We start from the raw sequence: 17,543 nt of genomic DNA on the forward strand, positions 1-17,543 counted from the left end.
GCTTTGACAGAAGTGAAGTCTCTTAGCACTTCACTCTCTCCTGTTCTTGGAAATGTGGATGAATACACAGAGTGAAAACAACAAAAAAATAGTCCTTTCCAAATGGCTCCTTTCACCCAACCCATGTAGAGCACCTGCAGTGTTCGAGCTGTTTGCCTGACCACGGTATGAAAGAGGCCTGTGTTGGACAGTGGAGCCAGGGGACACTGGTGCCTGTGTCTGCCTGTGCTGATGTGTCTATATTGGATGTGTTTATGGCTACGAGCTGAGTAACCCTGGGAAGGGGAAGGGTGGAAATGGGTTAAAGGAAGTGAACAAGTTGTAGTCTGGAGGGTGTGTTGTGCTGTACTCCGCAGTTAATATTTCCACCCATATTAATTGATAGACAATGTAACTCGGTAAATGCACACATAAACTCTGAGCAGACTTCTGAAAAGTGACTCAAAAGAGATAAGCACGCAAGTTAGTCTCCTAAATTTTGAAATACACTGAGTTCAACTATTTCTCTGACTTTCCCCAGAGGTTTTATCACTCCAGGGCAGTTGTTAGATCTAGTTTGCTTCCAGCACTGTCACTTTGAAGTAGATTTTCTGTAGTCAGTGTTAGCACATCCTGCATTTCAGAATCTGACAGGAATATGGGTCTTGAAGGTCCCATATCATACCCCTTTTAACAGGTTAATGCAAGTCTCGCATATCTCCAAAATGTGTCTTTCAAGTACAGATCATTCTTTCTTCCATCTCTCCATATCCTTATTTTTTTTCTTTTTGCTGTACCAGTGGGCTATTTCAGTATCTGTAGCTTTAAATCCAGCTGGGCTGCTGCTGCCCACGCCCGTTCAAGAAGATATATATATGCGAACATTAGAGAGCCAATGAGAGCAACAAAGAACAGGATTTAAAGTCTGTTGCTTCTAACTTTTTGTTCGAGTCGTTATTTTGCATGTAAATCTAGGATTTCAGCAGTGAGGTGCAGCAGCTTGAAAAAATATCTTGTCAGTGGATTAATGTGGTTAATTGACCGCATCCAAGTCATTATTTTATGCTTGTTCTGTTCCAGCAGAAACAGATAAATGTATACATGAGAACAGCTTTATTGGAAATGAAACTATATTGAAAGACAGTGTATGTGAGCACAGAGAGAAAGGGAGAGGCAAATGAAGAGAGAAAGAGCTGACAAGTTAACACGCCCAGTCCCTGTCTATTGGTTTATATTAATCATGAAAATATGCACAGTTGTCCCTCAACATTATAATTTTAGCATAGATCTGGCTTGTGTGCATACACTTAAAAATAAACATGTCATCGGCCACATTAGCTGTACTAATCCCTGTGGTTACATGCTCAGTGGACTGTTTTGAAGTGGTAGCCTGTTCTGCTCTACCACTTTGGTGAGCTGGGTGTAGCGGGTAGAAATATAGTTTTCCACCTGCTGCAGTTTCTGGTTAGAGTAGAGCAGAATTAAGATCACCTTCTGTGGCTGCAGTCCAAGATCATGGAATTGGAGGCCCCGCAACTGCAAAACATGATATCCAGGGCCATCACAACAGTGTAATGGGGTGCCAGCTGAAGCTAGCTGGTTCATGTTTTGATATAACTAATGGCCTGGTGGCTTGAGGCCAGTAAAAAAGTATAAAAGTATATCAGGCAAGTTGATTAACCATCCACTAGCCAATGATTACTAATCACCTGTGATAGAAACTGGCTGAAGTGAACCATCAGTTTCCTAAGAAGTTGCTGTTTTCTTGCGGTCAGTATTTCCTTGTAGCCTAAATAATGATAGTTGCATCTGCAACTTTACAAAGTTCAGACCATGCAGAGTCGAGCATGGTCTCCTATGAATGGGTGAGCATGTCCAAACTTTTGACTGGTACTGTAATACAGCTACTGCCTCTCCTCTCTTGACACATATACAGCGACAGCAAAGAGGTGGTGGCAGGGGCACAGAGACGATGAATATAGGTGAAGTGAAAGAAAAGTGTTTTTCTAAACTTGATCAACTACCAGTACATCTTTCAAGAGTAAGCTAAAACAAAAGTTGCCTGTATGCAGACAAACTGCTAATTTTATGTTAGGAATGGAAAGCCTTATAATATTTTTTATGTATGTCCTCACCCCTACAAAATAATCCATAAATCCTATTGCTATGGCAGACCAGCCACAAATACAAGTGGAAATGGGGAGAGAAGCCTCTGCCAAAGCCTTTGTCTGATCTTGATGTGTAATTCTTCAGCTCATGAAGCCTTATTTTCTCAGAGCTTTTGATTACCACCATGATTGTTGGACTGTGTATAAATCTTTCTGTCACAGAAGGACGTGGTGGCATTATCTAAAACTGTCAATAGAGGAGACCAGCAGTTAGTGCAGCTAACAGCGACTCTAACTGTCCCAGTGAAGCATGCCTGCCAGGCTTTTTCCAAATGTTTTTGACTACAGACCCCCATTCAGTGTGACTACAGCCAGCAAACACATCCACTTCACCGTCCTCATCTCCTACACTGGCAGACTGCAGTGCAGGCTACACAGCAGTTATCTAATGCAGAGTCTGCTGGTGGCATGACTGATGATTTTCACCGCTTTCTCTTAACCCTTCACTGAAATCTGTTTTGAGGGTCAGAAAAAGGTGCAACAGCCTAGTGGAAGTAGTCAAGCTCATGTAGTGAGTCAAAATAGCAGCTAAAGCTAAATTTAGCTCAGGCACATATGTCTTTTCCTCAGTGTTACTGTGATAGAATGAAAAGGATTAAAATGTTCTAGGTTTAGATATTTTATTTTTATTTTGGTAGCTAGGTGTGAGATATTCATTTTAGATATCTGTGAACTGAATTGAGGAATATTTCTGCTATTGTAGAGTTATGTTTTTAAATTCCTACTGCGACATTGTTTTGGCAGTTTTGTATTTTGACCAGTGCCAAAACACTTGATTCCCCCTGCTGTGAAAAACCCCGGAAAAAAACTGTGCCTCCTGACATTTACTGCACCACAATCTGTCCTCTCACCACTGACTCTCCTTGATCTCAGTGTGATTCAGCTTCCACTCACCATATGGACTAACCTGTTTACACTGCAATAATTCCAGCACTGTGGAGACGGACTTGTGTTTGAGATAGTCACACATATTAGGAAATTCAGTGAAACAATTTTTTAAAATCTGCGTATATTCTTGCATTGGCTCCAGTCTAATAGGTGTCCTTGTAATTAGTTCTGATATTATGTTTATGAAATGAAGTGATGCTGTAGCAAAAAAAAAAAACCCAAAAACCCTGGATTACATTTGAAAGTTTAGTGGACACTAACCAGCTAACCTGGTCGTTCCTGTCTGGTGTTTCTTTACAGGCAGACAGGCAAGACCGCCATTTTTTTTTAGCACTCTAAAGTATTTTTCAGAGTCAAACAGACTGCAGATCCACTGCCTTGGCATGTTGTTCACCACCTAGTTCTTCTCTGTAGATCTGCTGCAAGCTGGAGGGCTACACCAAACAGAACCTGCAGCAGGTGGAGAACTGGTTTATGTGCCAAGGCTACAGAGGAAAACAAAGACTAGCGTTACACATTGTAGTCAAATGGAGTTCATCTGACTGTTGGTGTAGATGGAGAGGATTACGATTGCTTCTTTCTTTATTTGACACAAAGTAATTGGCAGCAAAAATATTTGTGGAGGAGCTCATAGTATTAGCCTATTGTTAGCATTGCTTATTTGAGGTTATCTGTTGTATGTCTGTTATATAATTTTTTTCATTTCTGTTTGAGCTCTGTTGTCAACCTTGTAGACTACATAGAAAATAAAACAGATCACAATCCTCTTATATTTGATACCGGTGCTGCAAATGCTGCAGTGAACGCCTGGTTTTGTGACATTGTGTCCTTGGCTGAGGAATTCACGCGATTAACTCGGAGCATCTCCCATTTTTAGACCTAAAACACAGCTCAAGTGAGTGACTTTCACTGATAGCCAAGCAGATGGCTGAAAAATAACGTTTTTAACAGCAAGGACAAAAGGAAAGGGCACATTTACCTTCTCGTGTCAAATAACGTGGCATAAAGGGTGACAGCCTACAGCATTCACTGCTTCTATCACAAAAAAGCTGAAATGGTCATCATTACACCTACACACAGTCTAAGGTATGCCCTCCAAAACCTTTGATCTTCCTCTTTCCCCTCTAAAATATGCACTTATTTGAATGAACAGAACCTATGGAACCCCTGAAAAGTCTGCAAGAACTCGTTTTGCAGACTATAACTTTGCATTACCTCACAGTAACTCCCAGCACTGGTGTTATGTTACAGTGTTGTATTCCCTCTGATCCGTGAACAGTTGTTGTGCCTGTTGTTTCATACAACTGGACGTTTCAGACAGTATGGAAAGGAGAGATGATGTGATGCTTTCCGGATGCTTTTTACTTGTTTTAAAAGGCCAGTCTCAGACACTATCCAGCTGATGATTGTCAGCACAGCTGCAGCTGCTCTGTCCGGCTCTTACAGATGAAGCTGTGGCTGGGTATGGTTATTTTTCAGACTTCAGCACTACATAATGGGTCACATCAGCAGCTATGGATATGTCTAGCTGTACTACTGTTTGATTTTCAGTTGCATGTGGTGTTACAAGCATTAAATATGAATGCATCACCCTTAATCGTATCATAAAGCACAGCAATGGCTTTTGCAATCACTGGCTGCTGTGTTATCCCAAGTCTGCTGTCATTACAACTATACAGTCTGTTTCAGCAGCAGCCAGTTCTACTTTTCTTTCTTAATGCAATGGTTCAGGCCTGATGTGCTCAGGGTGCACTAATCTCAACAAGCAGATATCTGCATGTGAATTTGCAGAATATTTTGGCAAGTGACAAGTTTGGTAGTGGAACTTTTCTGGTTTCTAGTTGTAGTCTGAATAATGACCCATCACATTTGAGCAGGCTTTGGTTGCATGCAGGTACACAGTCTTTGTGGAGAGCAAAAGTGGGAATGTTTTTGCTTAAATGTAATCTCAAAGCCACCCTCTGAAAAACTTTTAGCTTATTATTTTTGTATATATGATTCATCCGCATGCATAAATAATAAATTATTCATTATTTGTGTGCAGCTTTTTTTTTTGTTCGCTTGCAACAATCCCATTTCTTTACTCTTGGGAGACGGTTTTGGCATTTCTATCCTTCAGACTGCAGCACTTTAGTGGAGGAAGTAATGTTGTTAGAAATATTTAAAGGATTCTGACTCATCTTACGGTCTTTCAGTGTGTTGTCATTATGCAGCAATATTGGTTTTAGAAATCCCTCTTGTTACACCACATAGGAATTGTACTATGCCAAAGCCCCTTTTCAAGTGTGTTAAAACACTCACTTAGGGATCTGTAATATAATCTGGCAGTTTGTGAGGAGCAGCTTCTGGGCTTTACTTTACCGAAAGAAGGACATGATACAGGTTTGTTAAGAATAAACAGAGCACTTAATGGACAGTAGTAGACACACTATAGAGGAATATGTACTTCTAAAACAGTGTACACAGTGCACTGAATGAAAAAAAAAATGAAATCAACTGATGTAATGTAATGGCCTTTGAGCTTTGAACTTCTCCAGTCACTCCTGCATGACTGCAGAAGTTAACCCAAATGAATAGGCTCAGTTTAAGCCATAGCTTCAACATTCAGCTTAGCCTTTATTGGCCAGGGGCATTAGCCTGGGTTGCATGCTCAGCCCAGTGAGCTATACCAGCACCCTGGACATTTTGCCTACTTTGGGACCTTGCCTTTTTGCCTGCCTCGTGCCTGTATTGTTTACCTTGTCTGACTGCTTCTCTACAGATGATTAAAGACTATTTAGATTTTACTCTGCCTCTGTGTGTCCTGCATTCTACATCTGTGATTGTTCCAATTTTTCAGGTGACACATGGCTTAAAGCCACATGAGATGAAAGTGATTATGCTGCACTTTGTGCTTTGCGCCACAAAATGCAATATAGTGTACAGTTAATGTTGTTAACCAAGCCAGGTCAGACACAGATAATGCTCTTTGTTGGAATACATTGTTTATTGGTCTTTTAAGTGGACTTAATGAAAAATACAAACATGTAAATGCAGGTGTTCTGCACATTCAGAACAGGCTGAATAATTTGTGTTTGCTATGTACAGTATACTCATTCATCACAATTTTAGAAGCAAAACTGACTTATATGTGTGGACAGGTTCAGCCTGGGAAATAGGCAAATGGAAAATAGACCCAGTCATGCTGCCCCCAAGTCTGCCCCAGCTGTTTGCAGATATTGCACTCCATGTGCGATGATTAATAGGCTCTCAGCAACACATCATAATTTGTTTCAGCCAGGGTAGAGGCTACATATAGACCAAAGAAGCAACTGATGATAAATGCAGTTGCATCTGTTACACATACAAGTCAGAGTTAGGCCCTTGGGTGACAAATAGTGCTGCATCTGTGCTTCAGTTTGAAGTTGGGTCAAATAGGGAAGCCTCACTGTGACCCAAATAAGCTGTTTGGATTAAGAGTTGTTAAGATGATTTATTATAGTTCCCTGTTCATATTGTTTTGGCCTTTACTGAGCTGCCTTACTACGGTGTGCTCGCTCTCCCAGATTTGCTAGGAAACTTGCACTGTGAAATGACCTAGTTAGTTGGCGCTGACCATTTGAATGGCACAGCAGGTGAACTTGTGACATTTTCGTTGACTATGGTGTAATGAAATGTTTCTCTCAGATTTTTAGATTTTTCTTTTTTTTTTTTTTTTTTTTTTTTGCTCTATGTTACACTCTTTTGGCAAAAAGAGGCATCGTAAAAAAACATCATCTGATTCAAATACTATGTAGTCTGATTTTCTGTTACTGCTTCTCTGTGCAGTGTATACCCACGCAGTGATTAACTGCTTTGTTTGCTTTTTTTTTTGTCTTACAGGTGAACCTCGCAAGTTTGACCCAAACTTCAGAGGGCCTGTTCAGAACAGGTACTCTACATCCTCAACCTATTATGTGTAAAATACACTTACAGACACATTCGAGACATTTTAATGTCACCTACCTATGACAGCTTATAGCAAGTAACTGATTTTCATTCATCTGCATTGCATAAGACTTGTAAGCAGAAGACATCAGTACAACGTTTTAGGGTAATATGCATTTTTTATTTTGATGAACTGACTGTCCAAGCATTTGACTCTTTACATGTGCATTGATTTTCCTCACTGTATCATTTTTTTTTTTGGTGCACACTGCTGTCCGAGTGCTGACAGATTGATTATTTGTCATGCTATATTAATAAAGAGTGAGGCTAGAGTGCTAGCACATCTCTCCACTCCACTACACAGATCAATGGCCATAAGTCAAGCTGGTGGCTGGAGTTAACCCAATGACACACATTAGCAGCCAGCCAGATACACACAAAACAGATGTACACACTGGGGATGACATGATAACCAGTACTGTGTTTACAGTCTACTGTAACAAAATGTGCATATTACTAAGTGTTGATATTATAACAAAAGACTCTTACTGACTTTTTTAGGCTATCATAGTGATAATACATAATGAGCTTGATGCTGATCATAACAGTATTAGCTACCATCTTAAATATCCAGTCTGTCAAAATAAAAAGCAATGGGTGATAGAAGTTTTTATGATTTAAAAAAATATCCAATTTGGTATTGAGAATTATGGAAATGAAGTGGTATTGGTAAGGTAATCGTTCACACTATCGAATGATGGACTTTTTTTGTTTGGAAGTAGCTTTAAGATCATTGCTGATGTTTTTCCTCCTTAGCATTGTGCACTGCAAAGATTCAGACTATAATCAAGTGAAATAATCTGCCAGTGCAGTAAGATAATTACACTTGGTAAGATTTCTTGAAAATATCTAGTCTTTAGACAAAACAAGTTTAATAATCTTACACATTCAGCGCTTGCTTAGTATATCACTCTCAAAACAAGATCAAAAATACATTTTGGCTGAATATAAGATTGTGAGACTTAGTAACCCTGATACAAATTTTAGGTTGGTACCATTTTTATCCTTCCACAATCTGATAAATTCGATTTATAAAATGAATTTTACATTGTAAGAAAACCTTATATCTTTAGCGCAATGACAGGTGGAACTTTACAATGAAGCAAAACCATTTGAGAGCGTCGCTGTAGGCTTTTCTTGATGATTTAGTCATTTTCTGAGATAATGTAGGCTCTTACCTCTTTTATGTTCAGTGTCAGATTGGCATGCTGCTGTGGAGGCATTTTTCAGTCCTCCTGTGCCTCTTTATCCCACCCTCTCCAGCCCATTTCTTCGCTACTGGTGGGTGAAGGCACCAAGTATACTTTGATGTTTCTGTGGCCCAAAGGCTTTTCTTAATGAGAACTGGAAGAGAACCAACTCTGTGGTCGTCTTGTTTTCATGCAAGCTCAAAGCCTAAATGAAGTAACCATATCAGTTTATTGTGCAGCCCTCTACAAGCTAGACAGAAGTGGATTTGCTGAAGTGCAAAAGATGTATTCACTGTCAGAATTATATACATCTGCATAACCCTGATGTAGCCCTTTCTAATAGTGTGCCATTCTATAAATGTGCCTTTAAACTATATGTCGGGTTCTCTCTCTTCTCTCACTATGTGTGACAACTTACCTTACAGAGCCTTGTGTTTGTCAGGAATACTGCTCACTTGAACAATTGTCCCTAATGGCTCTCTGACCATGTGAAATATCGCTTTTGTGTGAAAATCTGGCCCTCCTTCCTGTAAATGTCTGTTACAAAGCAGGGACAGTCTGGCAAATTCACACCACAATGACACCCACGCTATTCTGTGGCACTTCTGCCATCTGTGTCACCTTGGCTCCTGCAGAACACTGACACAAAAGTTTCCTGTAGCACCGATAAAGCTTCAAATACAGATTTTTTTTTTTTTGCTTTCTTTTTAAGCAGCGCTGCATGCCAACAGAGTACACAAGCAGAGAAATGTCTTGGTTCATGTGTGCTTATGTGTAAGAGACATCTGAAGAGATCTAAAGCTTGGGATCGAGGCCAGGTTGGAAACCAAATAAATTTAGTTTAATTATGTTTTCCTGAGATAAGAGAATGAAGCAGAATTGTTTTCACTCTACTCCCTTTGTTGGCTTCCCTTTAACACTGACCTTAGCATGCTTCAAAGGTCACTTTCTTTTAGCACCAAGGTGCTGTGTTTGCACTTTGTCCTTTCTTTTTTTTTAATGCAGTTGTTACTATATGAGGGAGCTGAAAAGTCCCACAGACCTACGGTAACAGTCATATTAAAGTGAAGATGAAGCAATTTCAGCTTAAGACTCCCAGCCCTCATATCTTCCCAACTCATCAAATAGGATGTGTGGCTGAGTGATAGCTAACTTATTTACCAGCTGGAGGATAGAGAGGGATTCGGAGGCAAGGAATGCAATAATTGCCATAGCAACCCTGACAGCTCTTTTTGAATTAAATGAAATGATACTCTCCTGTCTCGCTTTGTTAATAATATGCACAATCTCAGCAGCAGCTTTGCTGGTAGTGTAGCAGGTTGTCTTTATAAACCCCATATCCGCTGTCAGTGAAAAACTGTGGCTGTCTTCACTTGGGAGAGCTGTGCCCACATCAGCTGCCTTTGTTCCTCTCTTAGCTCCATAAAAATAATTGCAGTGCTTCCAGAAAATAATTTACACCTTGATATGTTTCAAAAGAGCCAACTAATTTTTTTTTTTAGTTAAGAATGAACTAATGATTATTTCAATTATCTGTTAAATCTCTAGTTACTTGCTCAATTAATTGTCCTTTCTCATCAATAAAATGTCAGAAATTTATAAAAGTACCTGTAAAATATTCCCAAATGACTCGTTTTATGTGTCCAACACTCCACAATCAAAAAATATTGATCTTATTTGCCATTTATTTCTGTTGATTGACTAGCCTTTTAATTAGCTAACTATTTCACCTCTACTTTTATTATTTTGTCATCAATTATCAGTTATTTGACAAATGAAATGCTTGCCTACAAATGTAGAAGGTCCATGGTTAAATTATAAGCTTCAGATTCACTGTCCAGGATATGAATGGCAAAATCACATTTTGAGTTTTCAATTATCTGCAGTCTTAGTGTAGTTCAGATAATGGAGATGATTTTAAAATGAGAAACAATAAGTATTAGCTGCCTTGCTGGGACAGAAAATATCTCCTCCCCTCTGTTTTCAGCAAGCTACCACATCTGTTTACATAGATTGCAAGCTTTACCATAGTTTTTAATGCAGGGCTATAAACATTATCTCCTAATTGCAGCAGTACTTGAAAACAGTCCTAAATAATTTGCAATACAAGTTTAAATTAAACAGCTGGACCTAAATCTAAGCATCTAAACTAAGCATACTGTTGAAATAGTTTTGCTTGTTTGCTTAAAAAAATGCATTCAGTTTACTTCAGTCATTGTAAATGCATTAATGTCTATTTAAGTTACTATTCGTGTTTCAGTGGATTCCTCCACAGTGTATATTATGTCTGTACATCACTGGTTCAGTGCTTACTGTCTGCTTGGTAATTGTGAAGTACTGTTTGAAGGCTGAAGAGCAGTAGTAGCCTGTAAACAGCCATGTAACCATGCTGCATACAAAACAAGGACAGTTTACTGTTCAAAGAACCACACAGAGGATGGGCATCCTTTGACCTTGGCTTTGAAATCTGGAGGAGATGAGGGTCTAAAGTCAATTTCATTACCATATGGTGTAAGGGGAATGTTATATATGTTTGGTACTATTGGGCACAGCAGACTTGGCTTGATTCATGGCTGGTACTGAGTGGTTTTGAAAACAGCCAGGATGGGCATCATTTTTAGAAAAGGAGGGAGAAAAAGCTTATTTGAGAGACGTTGATACAGTGAATAAAGACTCAGAGAGAAACAACTCTGAGATGCAGTTTTAAGCTGCTGTGGAGTGAGAGAGAGAAAAATTAAAATAACGGTCTCTGTGCCTGCGGGACAGCTAACCCTGGGGGGGGGGGGATTCATAGTTGCTACTGCAGTTTCCCATTTCTGGAAGTAAAGTACTGCATTAAGATGTAGTGCTAAAACTCCTGTACAATACAGCAGTAATGTAAGATGGTTAAACACATGATACACCTTTTTTTTCTCCTTGAGGTGAAACGAATTTTCTGTTCCCCCTGGGGATACATTGCTAAATATATTTGCATATATTACTGATTTAGACTGTTTTTCACTTGTAATCTTGGATTCCTAAGTCACACATCTCTTTCTGTTCACATGTGCTATTTTTTTTTTTTTTGTTTGTTTGTTTCCAGGAGCTGCACTGATGTGGTTTGCTGTGTTATCTTTGTCATTGTCATCCTTGGATACATCGCTCTGGGTACCGTGGGTGAGTTTGACAGGTTGCTAGTGATTACATCACACAAACTTTCATAATGACACACAAACATGTGCGCGTAATGATAAGTTATGTTTTGGTGTGGAAGAATTCATTTCTCTGATACTCCGTCCTTGCAGGTAGTGTAGCACACCATATGGCTCATGGTATAAATGAAAAGGTGAATGCAAATTGTGTGCTCTGCCTGTGAGGTTTTGTCTGAAGAGGTCAAAACTCCAGCTGCACTTGTAGTATATCAAACAACTTTACTGCTTGACCAAAGCTATTCTATAACACTCACTGGCCGCTTCATTAGGTACCTCTGTTTAGTTGCTCATTAATGAAAATATCTTGTCAGACAATTGCACAGCAGCAACTGTCAACCTGCTGAAGCTCAAACTGAGCATCAGAATGGGGAGGAAAGGTGGTTTAAGTGACTTTGAATGTGGCATGGTTGTTGGTGCAACACGTGCTGGTTTGAGTACGACCATCTCTAGGGTTTACAGAGAACGGTCCAAAAAAGAGAAACTATCCAGTGAGTGGAAGTTCGCTGAAAATCCCTTGTTGATGGCCTGACTGCTTCAACCAGGATATATATATCTTCTTATGGCTGCTTCCAGCAGAATCATCTCAAGCTGGTTTCTTGAACATGACAATGCGTTCACTGTACTCCAGTGGCCTCCAGAGATCTCAGTCCAATAGAGCACCTTTGGGATGTGGTGGAATGGGAGATTCACATCATGCAGCTGACACATCTGCAGCAATAGCGTGATGCTGTCATGTCAGTGTGGAGCGAAATCTCTGAGGAATGTATCCAGTGCTTTGTTGAATCTATGCCATGAAGAACCGAGACAGTTCTGTGCTGTGCTTGGGTTCGTGTCTTGGCTCAAGGTGATTTCATAATAAAACTTTGTTTGCTTAGGTTTTTGAATAGGCATAATGTAATTTCATTCTGCTCTCAGTTTATTCAGACTTCTTACAGATATTTAACTCATTCAAGTGTGACAGAAAAGCCACTTAGTTTTCATCTAACTGAGGCAAAACAGTAAATCTTACCATCAGCTCTCTTGATTTTTCCTTTTTCCTTCACATTTTTATGCTTTCTTCCTGTCTCACTGACCAGCGCATCTAATGCTTCATCTCTTCTGGATGCAAGTCTATGACTGATAGTATTCCATTGTGTGTCTTTGTAACATATGCATGACATACATCACAAAGTTGGAGAAAGTAAAGTCCCAAAACTTCTGAAGTGAGCTTTCTCTTGCCAGCTTATCATCAGTGGAGTCATGTCTCAGTGTGGCCTTGGAAAGGAGTTACTTTTTCCGAATAATTTAAAAAAGAGCAGGGAGTATGACACTGTACACACACACAAAAAAAAAAAAAAAAATGTCTGCAGTCACCTAAAGAATGTGGTGTTCTGTCTTCATAATTTCCAGTTTCATCCTCCTTGTCGGGACTTAATTATGCTCCCTCACGTTCACCACAGTCCTTCATTGACTGGCAAGGTGAAAGGCCTTAACACTGTGTTGTCTGGGTTGGATAAATTAATGAAACACAAGCATTGCTTAGAAAATTGATTTTTTTTTTAGGACTGCCACTAGTCCTATCTAGGCAACAAGAACAGAACAAATTAAAGTCAATTGATTTCTTTGTTTTTTGGCGCGTTTCTTCTCAATTAATATTCATGCCGTTGCTTAAAAAAACTCCACTGGCTTCTTAATTGTTTTGGTTACTTTTTTAATCCTTGGAGAAACACACATGGCCTTGGCCTTAGGCACTCAGAGATCTTCTTGAAATATAGAGGTCTCTTTTTGTTCCAGTTGTATTTGAATAATAATGCATGTCTAGTGATTTGGTAGCAGATCATTTTCTCAGTTACGTTAAAAGTAGATCAGCTACTAAAATTGACAGCGTGTGTCATTTAGGACCGCAGAGAGTCTGAAAAGGGGGTAATGAGCTGACCAGTGGCCTCGTGTTCTTCAGCAGGTAGAGCAAGTTGAATGAGACATGCGTATATGTGAGGATGATTCTGGTGAGGCTGCAGGTGTTGAAATTCAAGCAGTTCGAATGAAAAGCTGTGGTGGTATCTTTTCAGCTTGGATTCATGGAGACCCCAGGAAGGTCGTCTATCCAACAGACAGCCGCGGTCAGTTCTGTGGCCAGCAGAACACCCCCAATGCGTGAGTGGAAAATATCTGCTTCTTAAATTGTTACACAGTGGAATAATTATGTTGTCCAATTTGTCGGTCAGCATTCTATTGTTATCTTTACATGCACAATAGGCATTGTCTACCATTCAGTACACTGAGATGATTTTTGATTAATCCTGGCAAGTTTTACTGCACAGCGCAGTGTGTGAGTGTGCGCACCTTAAATGCTTGCTGATAAAACATTGCACAGTAATGGACTTTTGGATCTGTCTAATCTGACTCCCCTTTTTTTGTCTTCATCTTTTGTCTTCACAGAAACAAAGCCATATTATTCTACTTCAACATGCTGAAATGTGCCAATCCTACAGTTTTAATTAACCTCCAGTGCCCTACAACCCAGGTAAGAGATTGAATGAAACCCCTTCTCGTAGCGCAGTGTACAGTGCTTGATGTTTCTCTCCAGCTTTTCTACCACGCATGATTATGCAAGATTGATGGGCGCTCTCATTAAGAGGATGTGTTGCCTTCTCCAGCTCTGCGTCTCAAAGTGCCCTGACAGATTTGCCACTCTCCTGGATGCAATGAATACCAAAAACTGGGAATATTACAAGCAATTCTGCAAGCCAGGCTTCGAGATTGGCAGTAAGGTGAGAGACAGAGGGTAACAGTCCGTTTTCTCTTTTTGCAAAGTAGATGGAAGTTCAAGGTAGTGCTAGATTACTGATGATTTGAGACGAGGTCATGTACAATACAGTGCAAAAGTCTTGAGTCACCCCCTCATTTCTTTATACGTAGCTAGAAAAGTGGGAAATAGGTGCAGGGACTTATTGAAACAAGATAAATGGAAACCTTTATTCTTCAGCACAGCCTGAACTCTCTTAGGCAAGCTTTCTTGTCATTCCTATAAGTAGTCTTTAGGAATAATTTTCCAGGGTTCTTGAAAGACATTCAAAGCTCTTCTTTGGATGTTGACTGCCTTTTACTCCATTCTCGGCTTTGCTTTATATTCACATTGCTTCAATCCTGTAAAGGTCTGGCTCTGGGGAGGACAATCCATGACTTGATAGTGTTCCATTGTACGTTTTTCTATCCAAGTATGCTTTTACTGCATTTGCAGTGTGTTTGGGATCATTGTCATGCTGAAAATGAAGCTGCTGCCAGTCAGACACTTTGCAGATGGTATTGCATGGTGGTTCTAAATCAGATGGTGCATTTCTGCATTCATAATTACATCAGTTTTAATGAGATCTCTAAAAACCACTTGCTGAAATGCAGCCGCAAACCATGACAGAGCCTCGACCATGTTTTACCATGTGTTGTCCAGTTTTCTCACATTCTTTACAGACGCCATGCCGAGATATGTCAAGTTAATAGCTCTTTTCACCTCAGTGGTGCAAAAATATTATTTTATGCCTGTCAAACTTTGTTATCTTTGGCATTTTTTATAGATTCAGCTAAAAAAACGAGAACATATTGTGTTACACAGTTTAAAATTGGTTCATTGCTAAGTTGTCTGTTATGTGTAGACACAACACTGGTCGTCCCTTGAGTTAGGTGCCTGTTATGCTCGAATGATTCATTGGTCAGTGTTAAGTAGCAGAAGAAAGAAAAAAAATCTTTTCTCTGAAAATGGTCAGGTACAAGGACTGAACTGAAAATGAGAGAAAAAGCAGCTAATGTCCAAAGAAAATCTTTGAAAGACCTTTAGAAATCCTGGCGAACTATTGCTCAAGACAACTTAAATAAAATTACAAGAAAGTCTGGCTCATTGGAAACAAAATATAAGGAGAGTAGATGTGGCTTAAGACTTTTGCACTGTATTTGCTCCCAAGTTCCAGTTTCTTAAACCTCTTTGCACCTTTTTTTCTTTAATTCTTGAACATTCTTTGAAATCATTTCATCAGTTCTAGTCATTATAATGAAGAGCTCATTTTGAACGAGCTCTGAGAGGCAGCCGGAAGTGAGCTAGCAGCCGCTCATGCTCATCACAGCCCCGTTCTGTCGACTGGCAGCAGTTCAGTGACAATGACGTTGGTGTTATGGTACATACAAATCAAAGTGAGGTGTTGTGTGGGAGCACCTAACAGCTCAGTCATACTGTCTGAACTGAATCATAGGTTCCGCTTCCCTCATAATTGTGACAAACTCTGTCACATCTGTCTCTTTGATCCTTATCAGATTAGTGATATCAATGATATTAAATCCACAATCACAAAAAATTGTTACTGAAGTAAAATCTGTGTGAGAGATTATTACTGAAAATAGTTGAGGTATTTACTTAGATTACTTTAGTTACATTTGTTTGAGATTTTAAATGACATAAGCCATTTAACATGAAATACTCAAGCATATATGACAGATTTAAGCCAAACAAGATCACCAAATTTAATGTCTGTCTGTATAATAAAGGCTGTGAGGAGTGAATGCTCAAGGAAGAATCCCTTGTTTTCAGCTCATTGTCTCTTCTGTTACCCTTTCAGTCAGTCAGAGAAGTCATACGAGATGAAGATTGCCCGTCTATGATTGTGCCAAGCAGACCTTGTAAGTGAATCTCTGTAACTCTGAACACATTACCGCGATAAAATTGTTTGCTTTGCCAAGAGGGTAAATACAACAAAAATATCTACAAATGTGTTTTAGTCCTTCAGCGGTGCTTCCCTGATTTCATTAGAAGAAATGGAATTTTAACTGTAGCCAATCAGACCATCTTCAAAGACGGTGACAATAACAAGAGAAGTGTCGACGACCTCAAAGATGCTGCCAAGTAAGACTTTCTACCATGCAACACTAATCTTTGCCCTACTTGTTCAACTAGTTTTACCAGTAGAAATTCACAGATTAAGGTTTGGCATGATTGTATGCAAAAAAAAAAAAAAAAGCCCTTCTAGAGTTAAGTTTTTTAAAATTGTTATACTGTCTGTAGGGATGCCAGCTCTGCACCAGAGATCTGGACAGATATTACAGGGTAGGACCAGTGGGCATGCTACTGATGCCCAGGAATGTGTTCAGTCACATTCAAAGTCATGTGCATGCTTATTGCATGAAAATTAAGCTTACCTACAAGCTTAAGAGCAGACCTTCGTGTGGGTACCTACAAAGCTTATAATAGCTGCTCTGTATGGAAATGTTATTAGCATGTTAAAGGGCTGAGACAGCAAAACTTCAGAGATCATGTGAGCTGATATTATGATCATACATGATTTCTGTGGCTGCTGTGATTAAATTTTATTTGCAATAATCTTACCTTGAATAATATAACTTAATGCTTTATTTTTTCGTAGACAAGTAACTGCTGTGCAGTAAAAGCAGAAAAGGGCTCAAAAAGACTTTCTTTCAGCTTTTTCACTTTGCTTCCGCTGTAGCCAGAAGCTTTATATACACTAACCTTCTCATCCATTCCTATTTTATTCCACTTGTGACAGTAGATGCAAATTAGTGCAGATTAATGGCACCATTTTTGCCATATCTACCTCAAAACATCAAGTCTTCTACTTGATGATCCCCTCTACCTTCTGTGTGAAGTAAAATAGAGAGTGCTGGGGTGCCCTCTGGTGGTCATTAGCTTTGCTTCCTTTATGTAGATTCTGGGAGGAACCCAAACTCTTCTATGTGTGGACAGTGACATTTAAGGAGCTTAATTAGAAATTTAGAATTGATGCTGGTGTTCTGTTTGTCCCGCAGCGATGTTTTCTTGCCCATGGTCTGTGTCTCTCCAATTTTGGATTTTCAAGATAAACCGTAGTCATTTCTACAGTAAATTTTGCAGCAATCATATTCCGACTTTGCGGCCATTCTTCTAGTTTAAATACCCCCTCAGTGTTTAATGACAAGTGCAGCTATTTAATTAACTCAGAAAGTGAGCTACCCTGTGAAATGGACAGGCGTTTTCTTTTCTGTTTATCTGATTTAGTCACGGTGGAGCCGGGGCCTGCCCCAGCCAACACAGGGCAGAAGGCGTGGCATGTCCTCTGCCCTGTGTCGGCTGTGGTAGACAGACTAACACAGACTCTCACAGCCACACCTACCAATTAATCTAACTGCAAAATCTGTGATTTCTA

The 17,543-nt window shown here is 39.6% G+C and overlaps 1 protein-coding gene across 2 annotated transcripts in view; it reads left to right on the forward strand.

The window, feature by feature from the left end:
- slc44a5b (solute carrier family 44 member 5b) overlaps window positions 1-17,543 on the forward strand; it is a 43,860-nt gene that overhangs the window by 10,587 nt on the left and 15,730 nt on the right. For both annotated transcript variants that reach the window (XM_030726686.1, XM_030726684.1), the window contains exons 2-8: window positions 6,897-6,945; window positions 11,274-11,347; window positions 13,431-13,515; window positions 13,801-13,885; window positions 14,019-14,132; window positions 15,966-16,026; window positions 16,126-16,249. In XM_030726686.1, coding sequence (XP_030582546.1) covers window positions 6,897-6,945; window positions 11,274-11,347; window positions 13,431-13,515; window positions 13,801-13,885; window positions 14,019-14,132; window positions 15,966-16,026; window positions 16,126-16,249 — 592 coding nt within the window. The remainder of the gene's footprint in view (window positions 1-6,896; window positions 6,946-11,273; window positions 11,348-13,430; window positions 13,516-13,800; window positions 13,886-14,018; window positions 14,133-15,965; window positions 16,027-16,125; window positions 16,250-17,543) is intronic.

Source organism: Archocentrus centrarchus, chromosome 4 (assembly GCF_007364275.1).
Source record: "Archocentrus centrarchus isolate MPI-CPG fArcCen1 chromosome 4, fArcCen1, whole genome shotgun sequence".
Lineage (NCBI taxonomy): Eukaryota > Metazoa > Chordata > Actinopteri > Cichliformes > Cichlidae > Archocentrus > Archocentrus centrarchus.